The sequence below is a fragment of the Ovis canadensis genome, chromosome 22 (assembly GCF_042477335.2).
Source record: "Ovis canadensis isolate MfBH-ARS-UI-01 breed Bighorn chromosome 22, ARS-UI_OviCan_v2, whole genome shotgun sequence".
Lineage (NCBI taxonomy): Eukaryota > Metazoa > Chordata > Mammalia > Artiodactyla > Bovidae > Ovis > Ovis canadensis.
In genome coordinates this window covers 28,476,641-28,489,978 of record NC_091266.1, presented here as the reverse complement: position 1 = coordinate 28,489,978, position 13,338 = coordinate 28,476,641, and the positions used below count along the sequence as shown (strand labels likewise).

General features: G+C 34.1%; 1 protein-coding gene across 1 annotated transcript in view; it reads right to left on the bottom strand.

The window, feature by feature from the left end:
* The window catches only part of HECTD2 (HECT domain E3 ubiquitin protein ligase 2), a 72,629-nt gene that overhangs the window by 17,692 nt on the left and 41,599 nt on the right, over positions 1-13,338 (bottom strand). Inside the window, exons 4-11 of the mRNA XM_069568000.1 lie at positions 13,032-13,134; positions 12,395-12,484; positions 11,668-11,732; positions 9,654-9,699; positions 7,822-7,931; positions 6,123-6,271; positions 5,459-5,582; positions 2,687-2,783 (exon numbers count right to left, since the gene is read on the bottom strand). Coding sequence (XP_069424101.1) covers positions 2,687-2,783; positions 5,459-5,582; positions 6,123-6,271; positions 7,822-7,931; positions 9,654-9,699; positions 11,668-11,732; positions 12,395-12,484; positions 13,032-13,134 — 784 coding nt within the window. The remainder of the gene's footprint in view (positions 1-2,686; positions 2,784-5,458; positions 5,583-6,122; positions 6,272-7,821; positions 7,932-9,653; positions 9,700-11,667; positions 11,733-12,394; positions 12,485-13,031; positions 13,135-13,338) is intronic.

Sequence of the window (13,338 nt, the reverse complement as noted above, 5' to 3'; positions counted from 1 at the left end):
TACTTCTGATGATTAGCTTGGCTTATGCTTTTTAAGATACTGGATTTACTCTAAAACCTACTTTTAGAAAGTAATTTTCAACATATTTCAGAAACCATCAACAATGTTCACATCCTTTGTCCCAATACTAAACAGAGGAAATCTTTTATACGGTGACATTCACCACAGCACCATCTATAAGAGCAAAACTTTAGAAATATACTAAGTGTGGATCTCTAGTGGAGTTATAACACAGTTATCAAAAATGATGGTCATAAAATTATGTAAATAACATGGAAAATGTTTAAGGAATGTACAACTAAAAAAAGCGAGGAAACAAAATTGTATACACAATATTGTTTCAACTCTGATGCCTTTTAAAGATAATATAGGTAAAGACTATCAAAAGCAAATTCCCTACAATGTTAACAATATTTATGCCTGAGTGTTGGAAATAAGGGGATGTTTTACAAAAATATATGAATGTCATTTATCATATAAAGTCTACATGCTTTTATATGTATAATATATTTACCTAAACTCCTTTTCAGACTACCTCATCCTCTTTGGTAGTAAAGAAAATGAATTATTGCACAGCTTAAAGATAAACATTCCAACGTTTTAAATACATGCAGCAATTTGCTTTAGTAGGTAAAATTTTAATACCCCAAATCTATATAGTAAGGCTACTCTCATGATTTTGTAGGCTACTGTAATAATACACTAATTCAGAGCCCTTATTCATCTCTCCAAGTATTCGATTCTAAAGACTTGCAGTAGTGTTTTTTTTTTTCCTTTCCTCTTCTCTGGGTCCTGTCTTTTGTGCTCAAACAGATCTATATTCCTAGCATAGTATGCAGTGTCACGGACCTGTTTTTCCAACCCTTTCTTATCTTCTGTTCCCAGTCGAGCTCCTGGGAAGCCGTCACACTAGAAGTATCCAACACACAATTTTAAACTAGGATGCTAACGGAAGACAAAGCTTAGCGGCTGCTCCTCCCATCAGAAATTCATACTGCATCGAAAGTGCTTCAGATGAAAGAAATAACCCAACAGTGGTAGAATTTTAGACAGACTGATGAGGAAGTTATTTTTAATCTGGGAAATCACTTTGACAACTTTAAATTATACTATCTAAGTTCTTGCTTATATTAACCATCTATAATGTTATCCTGTGTCAAAAGAGTCACCAGTCATTAATTCCAAATGGTATGGCAGTTTACAAGCTAAAATGCTGGGAAATACCCATAACTGAGAACATCACTGGACTCTTCAATCGCTACTCATTTGTGCCCATGCTCTGAGGAAGACATCCCAGGATACACTCTACAGCTGCCACTCTCCTTTTAATTGGAAGGAAATTTAAAAGAAGATATTTAAAATCTTAAGTGTGAGCAGCACAGCAGAAAACTGCTCAGAGGAACTTAAACTTCTAGCTCTTTAGATTTTTTTTCTTATAAATAGAAAAAAATCATAGCCCAAGGCTTAAAAAAAAAAAAACTAAACTAAAAAGGCACATGAAGTGGCATAAATGCTAATCATCAAAATGACTAGCCATATAGACTAATCTTTGAGCCAATATCTAACCAGGATTAATAATTCTGGTGCTAAATATACCTGCTGAAATCTACTTTTCGGCAGGGTGACATGGCTATGTCACTCCTTTGGTACACAGAAGCGATATCGTTTACTCCAATAGTCAGTGTAAACTGACTCTGGGATGTCACTAGTCACTCAAATCTTTTGTCCTGCTCTGTGATAGCAAGCAATACTCACCTTCTGGTAAATTACTGAAGAATCAACAATTCTTACTTTTACGGTATTTGAAGTATTATAATTTATGCCTTAGAATTCTTTTTATATCCTTGAACAAGATACAGAAATCATTCCTTTTACTCTACAGGTCTCTCTTGGGGTCTATTTTAAGACTATAGCCAACCTCTCTAAGTTTTAAAGTTGGAAGTAATCGTGTCGCAAAAGCAGAAACTCAAAAACTTTTGAGTATAAAAATGTATAGTCTAGAGGTCTAATTGTTTTTTAAAAAAGCACAATCAAAGTAATTATGTACTTCATCTATAACTTTACTGTGCTATGCAGAAATCATAGTAGGCAGTGGACAGGACAGGCCCAGAGATGAACGTCATCCTGCCTAAAGCTGGCCTGACTGCTACCCATTTCAATGGGCCTGCAGGCATTTTAGTCCCCTAAGAATCAATAAAACACCTCTCACCATCTATGGACATATTTCCCAGTTTTCTAAGACTACACTTTTGGTTACATTTTCTAATTTTCCAGCTGTTTCTATTTGACTTCCATAAAATTTAGAAAACGTGTCGGTGGTTTGAGTGGTTTGCTCTTAAGGACACCCCTTCTCTTGTCCTCCCTGTAGTTCTTTCTCACCAATGCCCTGCCAGTGACCCTGGAGGATGGTGTCTACAAAATGATGTCCAAGTTCCCACTACTTTGGATCTGGGAGAGGCATTTAACCTTCCTACTATATTTATAAAACAATGAGAAGTTGATGAGGAGCATTTTTTTCCCTGTATCATGAATAGGTTTAAGTATTTTTTGAGGGAGTATGATATGAATTTTACTTTTGACATTTCCTGATTATGCTAGAACAATTCACATGACATTTGACTTATTTGTTAAATTATTTACTATATATTGATTATAGTCAGCATAAATGTTTTCATAGCTGGCTTACCCTTGCGATGCTTATCATCTGTTGTTCTGAGTCTCTTTGAATAATGATTTTTTTTGCGGCTATAGAAATAACGAATGGGTACTGACAGAAGGAAAACCTGCTCAACAAGTGAAAACAGAAAAAGCAAAATGGTGTATTTTTAGCAAAATTATACTAAGGGAATCTAAGGTACCGCTTCCAACAATATTAAACCATTACTTTCGTACTGTGTTTTACCATTCACAAAATGATTTTATGTGCATCATTTCTTTGAATCCCACAGCCTTGTGACCTATACATCATTATCTGATGTGCAGTGGCTTTATTCCCTAGAGGAAGCTACATCCAATGTTCTGAAATATGTGCTGACAGCTTACACTGTTTATACAAATAATCTCAGTTTATGCAGCCACTTGTACATCATTACCTGGGCAAAATATGGCCAACATCAGAAACAGGAGGCAGGAGTGCTGATGAAGGATTAGGACAGAAAATCATGTGCAGAAATTAATATAAGAATGCATTACTCTGTGAGTATGCATATGCATCAGAAATGCTTATACATCAGAAATGAGGAAATCTAGCAAGAACTATGGTAGGAAAAGTAACACATTTAAGAGTAATAAAAGAAAAGAAAAAGTGCTGCTTTAGCACTGTTATTTAATGATGCAGTAATATGAAATGGTATGTATTTGTAAACACACATGATCAAAAGTTATGAAAACAACTTATTTCCTGGGTCAGAGCTCGCTCTGTTATATAAAAGAGCCATAAAGCACACAGATAAAATGCATTCAGAGGGAACTAGTAAGGCAGCAACGACCCTTCGGGAGCTAGATGCCCACAGAAGTGGCTGTAATGAATCCATCAGCCGTAGTTGGAACACATCCAAGGACAGCTGATCAGCACGTGTGTGACCACTGGTCACACTGTGATGCAGGCATTAGGAGGAAAAAGGAGATAGCCCTGGAATGACCTGAAAATGAAACGGTTTTCCTCTTGAAATGAAACTGTTAGAGAGCAGTAAGAAAATTGCTCAGTATTAATGTGTAATAATTTTGAATCACAAAGTGCTAACTAAAAATTTGGAAACAAAAAGAAGTGCAATGAACTTAGTAGGATAATGCTGGTCTAACTGCGTACTTTAAAATAGTGTTCTTAGCCCTTCTCTAGTCACAGCACATAGACAAATGATACTCTGTGTATGACACACTGAGATAAACACAAGAGGCTAGCCTTGGCCAGACAGTGACTTGCCCTGGGGCTCTGATCCCCTTCTAGGTCCCAAGGGCTGAAGGGATCATAGGATCAAACCTCTATAACTCATTCTTGGTATACAATGTTACCCTACAGTGTTTAGAGGAGCTTTGCATTAAAAGATGTCACTGAAATATGCACAGTAACTCTTGGCATTGTATAGTAGATTTGTCTAAAACATTACAAATACATTACAGTGGGACAAAAAATATCTTTGTAGAATAAACTCTGTAAAGAAAAAACTCCATCAGACTGGCCACGGTCCCCCAGAAATGGAATTCTTACTCAGTTCAGGCGTGGAATGAAATATATCCAGGATTCTAGTCTATACTACTACTACTAAGTCACTTCAGTCATGTCCAACTCTGTGCGACCCCAGAGACAGCAGCCCACTAGGCTCCCCTGTCCCTGGGATTCTCCAGGCAAGAACACTGGAGTGGGTTGCCATTTCCTTCTCCAATGCATGAAAGTGAAAAGTGAAAGTGAAGTTGCTCAGTCGTATCCGACCCTCAGCGACCCCATGGACTGCAGCCTTCTAGGCTCCTCCGTCCATGGGATTTTCCAGGCAAGAGTACTGGAGTGGGGTGCCATTGCCTTCTCCAATTCTAGTGTATGTTTTAGGTCAATTCTGGTGGAAAGGGTCCCTGGAAGCTTGAACCCATTCTGGGGTTTTGGGTTACTCATATCCATATCATATCTCTCAGTCTCTCTTAGAATAATGCATTCTGTAGGACATCTCAGAGTCTAGGAATAAATTATGTCCGGGATAGTCTTGCTGGTTTAATCCAAACTGTAAGTGTGACTATAAGGTGCAGGGTAATGAAGCATTTGGTGAAGTGTTTTGAAAATCAATTACACTAATGTAACAAACCGTTTCTGGTGACGCCCTCTCTCTGTCCCACCCATTCTTTTAATGCTGTGTATAAAGAACAAACACTTCATCTACAGGAAGAGGGAGAAAAGGAGTGAATTCACGTGTGTATGTGCACACACGTGTGATCACTGTGTGAGGTCCGGCACCAGCATACCATGGTCCATGGGACCAACATGGCCTACAACCCAGGCTCGTGAGTAAAGCTCTGGAACACAGACACACCCTTTCAGTTACATATTTTCTAAGGCTGTTTTGTGCTATAATGGTAGACCAGAGCCTGCACAGCCCAAAGAGCCAGATACATTTATAATCCTGTACTTCCCAGAAAACGTTTGTTGACCTCCGTGTTGGGTGATGGCACACAGAATAAGAAAATTTATAAGAAACTGCATACTAAGAACTTTTCCCTTAAAAAGATGTTACTAACCAAACAAAAATCAATATATTAACATAAAACATAAATTCAGATGAAATAGAAAAAGATGATGCTTTAGGAAATATAATGATATAATGATTTCAAGGCTGGATATCTAAAATACACTTAAAAGTTTATATGTTAAGGTATGAGTACATGTAAATTTACTTACACACATTTAAAAGCCAGTCATTATTTTGAATAGTATTTTATTCAGGTGAATACGCAAATGAACTTTTGATCATACCTGTGAGAGTTTCCAAAGCTCTGCCAGGTGTGGTATTCTTCCATGAGGTCAATGTGATCCAATGTAGAATTATAGAAATCAGTATAAGGAATAAGGGGAGGGTGAACCAAATTGTTCGCAGTATCTGTAAAGATAAATTCTAACATAATGATCTTTCCCAATACGTACATGATTCACTCTAGTAGGAAGAATATTTTAATGCCCACCGGAAAGCCTTTATCTAGAAATTCCTCTTTTCAGCAATTGTAGTGCTGAATGAAGAAGGTAGTTTTAAAATTAAGGTCAAAATGCAGCTGATAATTACTTGCTTTAAAAGAGAACCTGAATGGTGAGGATTATAACAGCATAGTAAAGGGAGTAAGCAAATGGCACACTCAGGAGTGGATATAAGTTCGTGTATTCTTAGGAACCACTACTTAGGAGGCCATATGCGGTTGGCAGCCATAAAACAGGATTCTGCTCCATAAAATGCATAAAGCTTTCTCATGCTTACACATTAATTGTGAAATCCATTAGCAAAACAGAAAATACTTTACTACAACTCTCCTCCTCAAAGGAATGATTGAAGATGTACATCATGCTTCTATAGTATTTTGAGATCCTTATGGAAATATCCTTATATTTAATAAAAGCAAAGTAAAGATGATTGAATAATAAAACCTACTAAGTAAAGCCAATACTTTAGATGCTGATGGGATCCACCACGAACACTTTGATATAGGTGGAAATTCTTCAGGTTTTGCAGGAAACAGGCGTAAAGAAATAAACTGCAGCAATCTCTCTACCAATGGTTTGAACCTCTTCTGGGATAATCTGGTAAAGATTTTGAAATAATTCCAATCAAAATTCACATTTTCTATTTTGGCAATATATTTGTTACAGATCAAAGTTTATCCTTTATGCATAAAACTTCAGACTATTTTCCCAAATTCTATTTCTTTAATTGCCCCAAATTTGAAAAGATGCAAAATTTTACCTCAAATATCATTTCTTAATTAAATAAGAAATAAACACCAAGATTACTATAAAGTTAGCATTAAGCATTTCACTTTTAAGGCTTTTAGTATTCAGTCACTCCTCATTCACAGACTCTGCATTTGCAAATTCACCCATTTCCTACTATTTAATTCTAAACCCCAAATAAATGATTGTGGCACTTTTGTGGTCATTTCATAGGAGTGCAAAGAGTGACCAAAAACGGGAGTTGCTTATGCTGAGGATGAATAAGGTGACGCTCTGCCTCCTTGTTTTAGCTCTCATACTGCAAATAAGTATTCTTTATGCAATCTACTCGGGTCATGGTTTTCAAATTCTTATGCTTTTCATTTGTGATTTTGCCCCTAACTCTAGTGCTAGTTCTAAAGTTCTGACTATGGGGAGGGAGGTGGGAGGGGGGTTCATGTTTGGGAACGCATGTAAGAATTAAAGATTTTAAAATTAAAAAAATAAAAAACTAAATAAATAAATAAATAAATAGTGTTCCTAAGACTAGTGTTCCTAAGAAGGATGTGATGTGCCTTACGGAGAAGGTACTTGTGTCCAATAAACTTTGCTCAGACATGAGTTATGATGCTGTTGGCGGTGCGTCAGCTGCTCACTTGTGTCTGACTCTTTGTGACCCCATGGACTGTAGCCTGCCAGGCTCCTTGGTCCACGGAATTTTCCAGGCAAGAATACTGGAGTGGGTTGCCATTCTCTTCTAGAGGGGATCTTCCCAACCCAGGGATTGAATCCGGGTCTCTTGCATTGCAGGCAGATTCTCCACCTTTTGTTGGCTGTGAGTTGAATGTTAATAAAATAATGATTTTATCAAATAAGGTGTCTTTAAAATGAAACACAGATAAAGTAAGGCTATGTACTGATATGCTGATGGAAATGTTGTGAGCAAAGGCTTGTAGGGAATCTAACCCTTCTGAGTGGGAATAATAGTTCAGTATTGACCAATTCAGTACTCACAGTAGCTTTATAGAACGTAACTATTGCTAATAATGAGAAATGATTGTATTTAAAATTAATTTTGGGACGATTTAGCTTCTTTAGCTTGTATTAGTCATAGGGAAAAGTAATTGTTAATGTAAGTACAGTACTGTGAAAAAAATACTGTACTTTTATAAATTGATGGCTAATATGTTCAACGATAGGAATGTGCTGTACAAAATACAAAAGCGGTGGACAGAAATCTCAACATCTGGTACAAGCAAAATGGTTACTTACACACAAAACAGATCTTTAATGTACCCTCTATGTAGTACTAAATAAAACACTTGTAATTGGCTTCTGAAGCACTGTGTCATTTCTAAAGACCTGAAAACATTTAACATCATTATAAAATTAAAAGTTCTTAATATCATAGAGTAATTTACTTTTTAAACCAGTGAGCTAGGAAATGATGGTCAGCTTCCACTAAGCTGGCTGTCTGTCGTAGCAAGTGGGCATAGATGACATACGTAGATGTGTTATTAAATTGAGGATTCTGAAAAAGATATTGAAGATAATTGTGTTAAAATTGTGTTAACATGTAAAAGGAAAGACACTAAGCTTAATGAGCTAAGTGGCAAATTCAGAAAACTAAATTTGAGATTATGAAATACTAGGTGAAATCCTTTAAAATAAGAATCTATTTGTTTCACTATTTAATTAACAGAGACTTGGATTTCCACAATGGTCCAGTGGCTTTGAATTAAGAAAGATTTAGGTCTGAGGGCTAATTCTACCACTTACTACTATATGCCCTTAAGAATGTTCCTTAAACTTTGATGCTCAACTTCTTCATCTAGAAAATGGGAATGATAATATCTATCTTGGAGACTGTTTTGAGTATTAAAAAAAAAACTATAACACAAAGCACCTAGCTCACTGCCTAGTATAAATGGAGGGAATCACGCCTTTCCAATTAAGCAAAAACCTGGTTCTCTCTTGATTTAAAAAAAAGGGGAGGGACAGAGAATGCTAGAAAAATAAAAGCTGGTAATGAAACTTTTGCAATGTGAAAGGAATCACCTAACAGCTCCTGAGAACTTTTAAATGTTAAAGGAGAGCTTATAAACCAAGCACAAACTCTAGTTACATTTCCAAAATCTAAAACTCACAACGTACATTTCAGAACTTGATGGTAAAAATGAGTATTACTGAACAATAAACTGAAATTGTTTAAAAAAGAAAAGAGCACCACGTTTTTCAAAACCATCCTGACTTATGGTCAGGATGGTTCAAAATGAGGGAGTGACCCCAGCTGATAATCTCATTTAAGTGATAGCTCTTATGCGTAGAGTTTACTGAGGATCAAATACTCTCTCCTAAAAATCTGAGCTTCATGTTGTCACTTTCTAGCTTTTACTATCTTCACATATATTTCCTTTATTGTTTTTTGGCCAGTTTTGTCTTTCTCTTCTTACCTTTTTACCTCCCCTTCCTCTCCTTACATCTCTCAACTGCCTTTTATCTGTTTCCCCCTATTTCCCCCTACTTTTTCTTCTTTTTCTTTTTTCCTCTCTTCTCCTCCTTCTACCCATATCTTCCATATTTTTTTATTGGACATAATATTAAATTAAACATTATATCTTATTTAACATAATTTTTCTTATCTTTAAATGAGATAATAATCTATACAACCATCTTCGGTAAACTGTGAAGAATAATACAAATATAGTATGCTAGCTATGGGAATACCACACTTCTCAAAAAATTATAAAAGTTAAAATTACTTTTCATTTGTTTGGACCTTATTTATTTATTTATATCAATGAATCTGTCTCTCTTGAGGGGAAAAAGTTCATCATCTTTGCTTTAGCAAACATAAACAACCACTTTGATTTTTCCATTAGAATTCTAGCTTAAATATTTATTGAAAAGTTAGAAACCTACTAATTGGGAAACAAAAAAGAGTTTTGAAGCCCCCTTAAAAAACTAGTTACAAGAAAGGAAGTTGACTCGAGGGGGAAGAAGTGCTCCTATTCTCTTTGTTCCAGAATTCAACAGCAGGAAGGCAAGAGCTAAATTAAAATATTAATTCTGGAGATCATTTAGCTTCCCACTGTTTGTTATAGCTTCAATTCTCTGATTAAAAGTAATTATAATCTAAAAAGTATCAGAAACGCTGCTCAAAATAATACTTGGTAGTGGATGTCTTTTTACTTACACATGTACAGACTGAAATATGAATTATACAATTTCAACTAAGTTCTTGCTTTCTTACCTGTAAAAGTATAAAATATGCTCTAAGATCATCTTTTGTTCGTGGACTGAAAAAGAAAGAAGTGTAACTGATGAGAGATGCTTAATCTTACACCATCTAATAAAAATTATCAATGTTTCTGTGGGAATTAACTTGATAAAAGCTAAAACCTAGACTTAAATCTGAAAACATAAAAGTAAATCATTGCCTAAAGTGTACTAGATGCCCTTTATAAATGTAAAGCCACATCATCTGACATATAAATAAATGTGTATTAAATTTTGAAATTTATATGTATGTATGTATATTATATATATATAATTTTAAAATTAGTAGTAATATTCCTCTATGGAAGAATTATCTGACTGAATAATGATTTAAATTATTTGGGTTTAAATAAAATCTCAACTATTTCTTTCTATAGTAGTCTATATAATTTTCAGATTATTTTCTCAATGGGACTATTGTTTTATTTTATAAATTATATTTGAAAATACTTTAATAAGATCAAAGCAATTCATAAACATTAAAATTCCTGGTGATAAGAGTCCTGTTTTTTTTTTTTCCATTTTATAGCTGTACCATTAAAATGTCCATCTTCCTGTCCTATGCACCAGTATTTTAGTACAGTGTACAGCTTTGGGCACAGAAATGGTGGTTAAGATCATAGGCTCTTTTGCCAGACAGCCTGGGTTCTAATTATGATTAAGGCACTTATTGTGTTAACCTAGGCAGTTTACTTCTCTGTAAATTAATTTCCTCAAGTGTGAAGTGAAAATAATCCTATTACTTATTTCACAGGATTGCAGTGAAGATTCAATATGAGAAATACATGCAAAATCATTTGAAAGGTGATTAGCCCATAGTAAACAGTCAATAAGCTATAGATCTTGTTGTTGTTACTATAAGTCCAAAATAAAACACAATTTTGGGGGTAGAGACCACATGATCCTTTCATACGTAAGTTGCATCAAATTATTTTAATCTGTCTCAGGTACACATTTGAGGAGCAGGGGTTAGAAAGCTGTGGGAGCGTGCTCAGAGGGGACTAAGGTCCTGCAGTTTCAAACCACTGGAGTTCCTCACTCTCCTAAGCATTCTTTGGACATTCTAATTTTTCCTCTTCATCTCCAATGAGGCATTATATATTCAACCAGAAACATAAAATTCAAGGAAAATGCAAAAGTATTACTAGAACGATAAACTAGGAAAATATTAAGATAAAAATCACATGCAAAATATAATGTGATTTCAATTGTTTTAAAAAGACAACTAGAAAAAAACTGCACAGTTACATTTTTACTTTTTTAATACTATTCTGCCTTTTCTCAATGTTCTATAAAAACCATAAATTTCTTTGAAAATTGGAACAATGTTAAAATATTTAACATATTTAAGAACTGTGGTTTGGTATTTTCAAACCAGGCTTAATATAAACATTTAAATTATAAGCTAACCGCATTGCTCGGCTTTAACAGCAGCTATTATTTAAATTGTTATTTAAGTAATATCAATTTAAATATATACTTTTAAAACTGTATTTTTGTGTTCTGCATATTCCAAACACTATCAATTACACTGTCCATTCTTTATATAACAATTCAATATTTAGTTCCAGAAAAAAATATTTTAGTGGCTAAATTTATGTTTGCTTATATTAGAAATAAGGAAATGTCTACTCTGCTACCTAGAAGCCCAAGCATATATTTAATGTTCATATTATTTCATTCTAGGTTACTGATTTAACCACTCATCCTATTTTTGTAAAGCACATATATCTCTACACAACAGATTTTATATAGTTTTAAAGAATTCACAGATCCTCTGAGGCTTACATGTGGATCCTCCTAATAAGTCATAAGTCTCGAGTTAAAAAGCTTTGTTATAAATGGTTTACAGTTTCACTCTATGTTTTTACTGCATCAACTAAAATCTTTTCTGAGTAAAACACACACATATATATTAAAGTTGGATGAGGTGAACAGATTAACCATCTATACTGATGAGCTACAACTACAATATTGGTCACAATTACCCTTTCCATTCTTGTAACAGGCTGTTAATGATTCCCTTTAATACTGTCTTCTGAATGTCTTGAGGCTGTAGGCAAAAGAAAATCATGAAATAATTACAATTAGATATTTAGGTGACTTTTATATGTTACTTATATTTACAGATGTTTCAGTGGTTAAAATTGGGCTTGATGACCGATTACTGCCATTTATGGTGGTCTCAATTTCACTTCTGAAAGATTACAATGAAAATGTTCCCTGGGATGTGCACTGTACAACCTGCACAAACATACGTGGTGGCTGTTTGATGATTACCATCAGTTTTATGTAACAGTGAAAAACAGAAAAAGAAAAATAATTTCACTGTCTCTGGAGCAAACAATATTAAATCATTAACACAAACTGAAGAATAGCATGTTTAACAATATAAAATGATGGCATACATTTTATACATATTTATATGTTATAATTAGCAGTGAAGTCCACAGTTCATTATAAAGCACAACCAAATTATGTTAAAAAAAACATAAAAAATTTTTCTTACAGAATTCGAAAAAACTTTTCAATTAAAAAAATATAAGAATTAAAAAATAACCTAACTTTCTGAGAATTTCAACCAAATTTACCAAAAAAGTTTCTTATGTAATTATGTTACAAGGTGAGTTTTACAACATTTGTGTGGCTGATTTCAAACTATAGTACAGACTCAAACAATTGTATGATTTGCCTGTGTTCATAAATGATACTTACAGTATTAAGTAAGGCATCATATACAGCATTCACAAATTTAGCATTAATCCCAGAGTCTTCAATAGTATTGAACGAGGCAGAGGCATCTTTCTGAAAATTCAATTAAAGAACTAAGTGTATATAACATTTTAGGAACTAGTCTAAGTAATATCTGAATCATAACTATTCCCTCATAATTTGTAATACTTAGTATGATGATATAAAAGAAATGTTACAAATTGCTAAAAAGGAAAATAAATACACAGGATTATTTTAATACTTTCCTTTTCAAAAACTTAAAGAATGGAGTCAAACGTTGTTGTTATTTGCTAAGTCATGTTTGACTCTTTGTGATCCCATGGACTGCAGCACGCCAGGCTTCCCTGTTCTCTGCTATCTCCTGGGCTTTGCTCAAATTCATGTCCATAGCGTCAGTGAGGTTATCTAACTATCTCAAGTATTACATTAGTACAAATAAAAACAATTTTTAAGATATCACTTAAGTATTTATTGTGATACCTATAATTTCAGAATTAATACATATTTATATTTGCTTAAGTAGCTGCTTAAGCCAATACTGGGTAGAAAAAGAGGTAAATTCAGTGTCTTTTTTGGGGGAAAATTTAAAAAGTGAAAAATGTGCTTTACGTGTTATTACCTTAAATGCAGCACTTAGTTCTGGAAAAGAATCAAATGTTGTAAGATAAAAATCATATACTGTTTTCCAATCTCCTGATGACTTAGCTTTTTCTACATCTTCCCTAAAATAAAAGCATTTATTAGCCACAACAGATAAAAACATTATTCAGATAATACAGCACTGATTCTTTACAGATAAATGTTACCCAACATGCAACTTGAAATAATGAAGCTGAATATAGGAATGTGTTCCAGTTAATGTAAATACGTGGTTTCTGAATTTATAATTCTTAATTAGATTAAGATATTAATCCAGCTTCAACTTT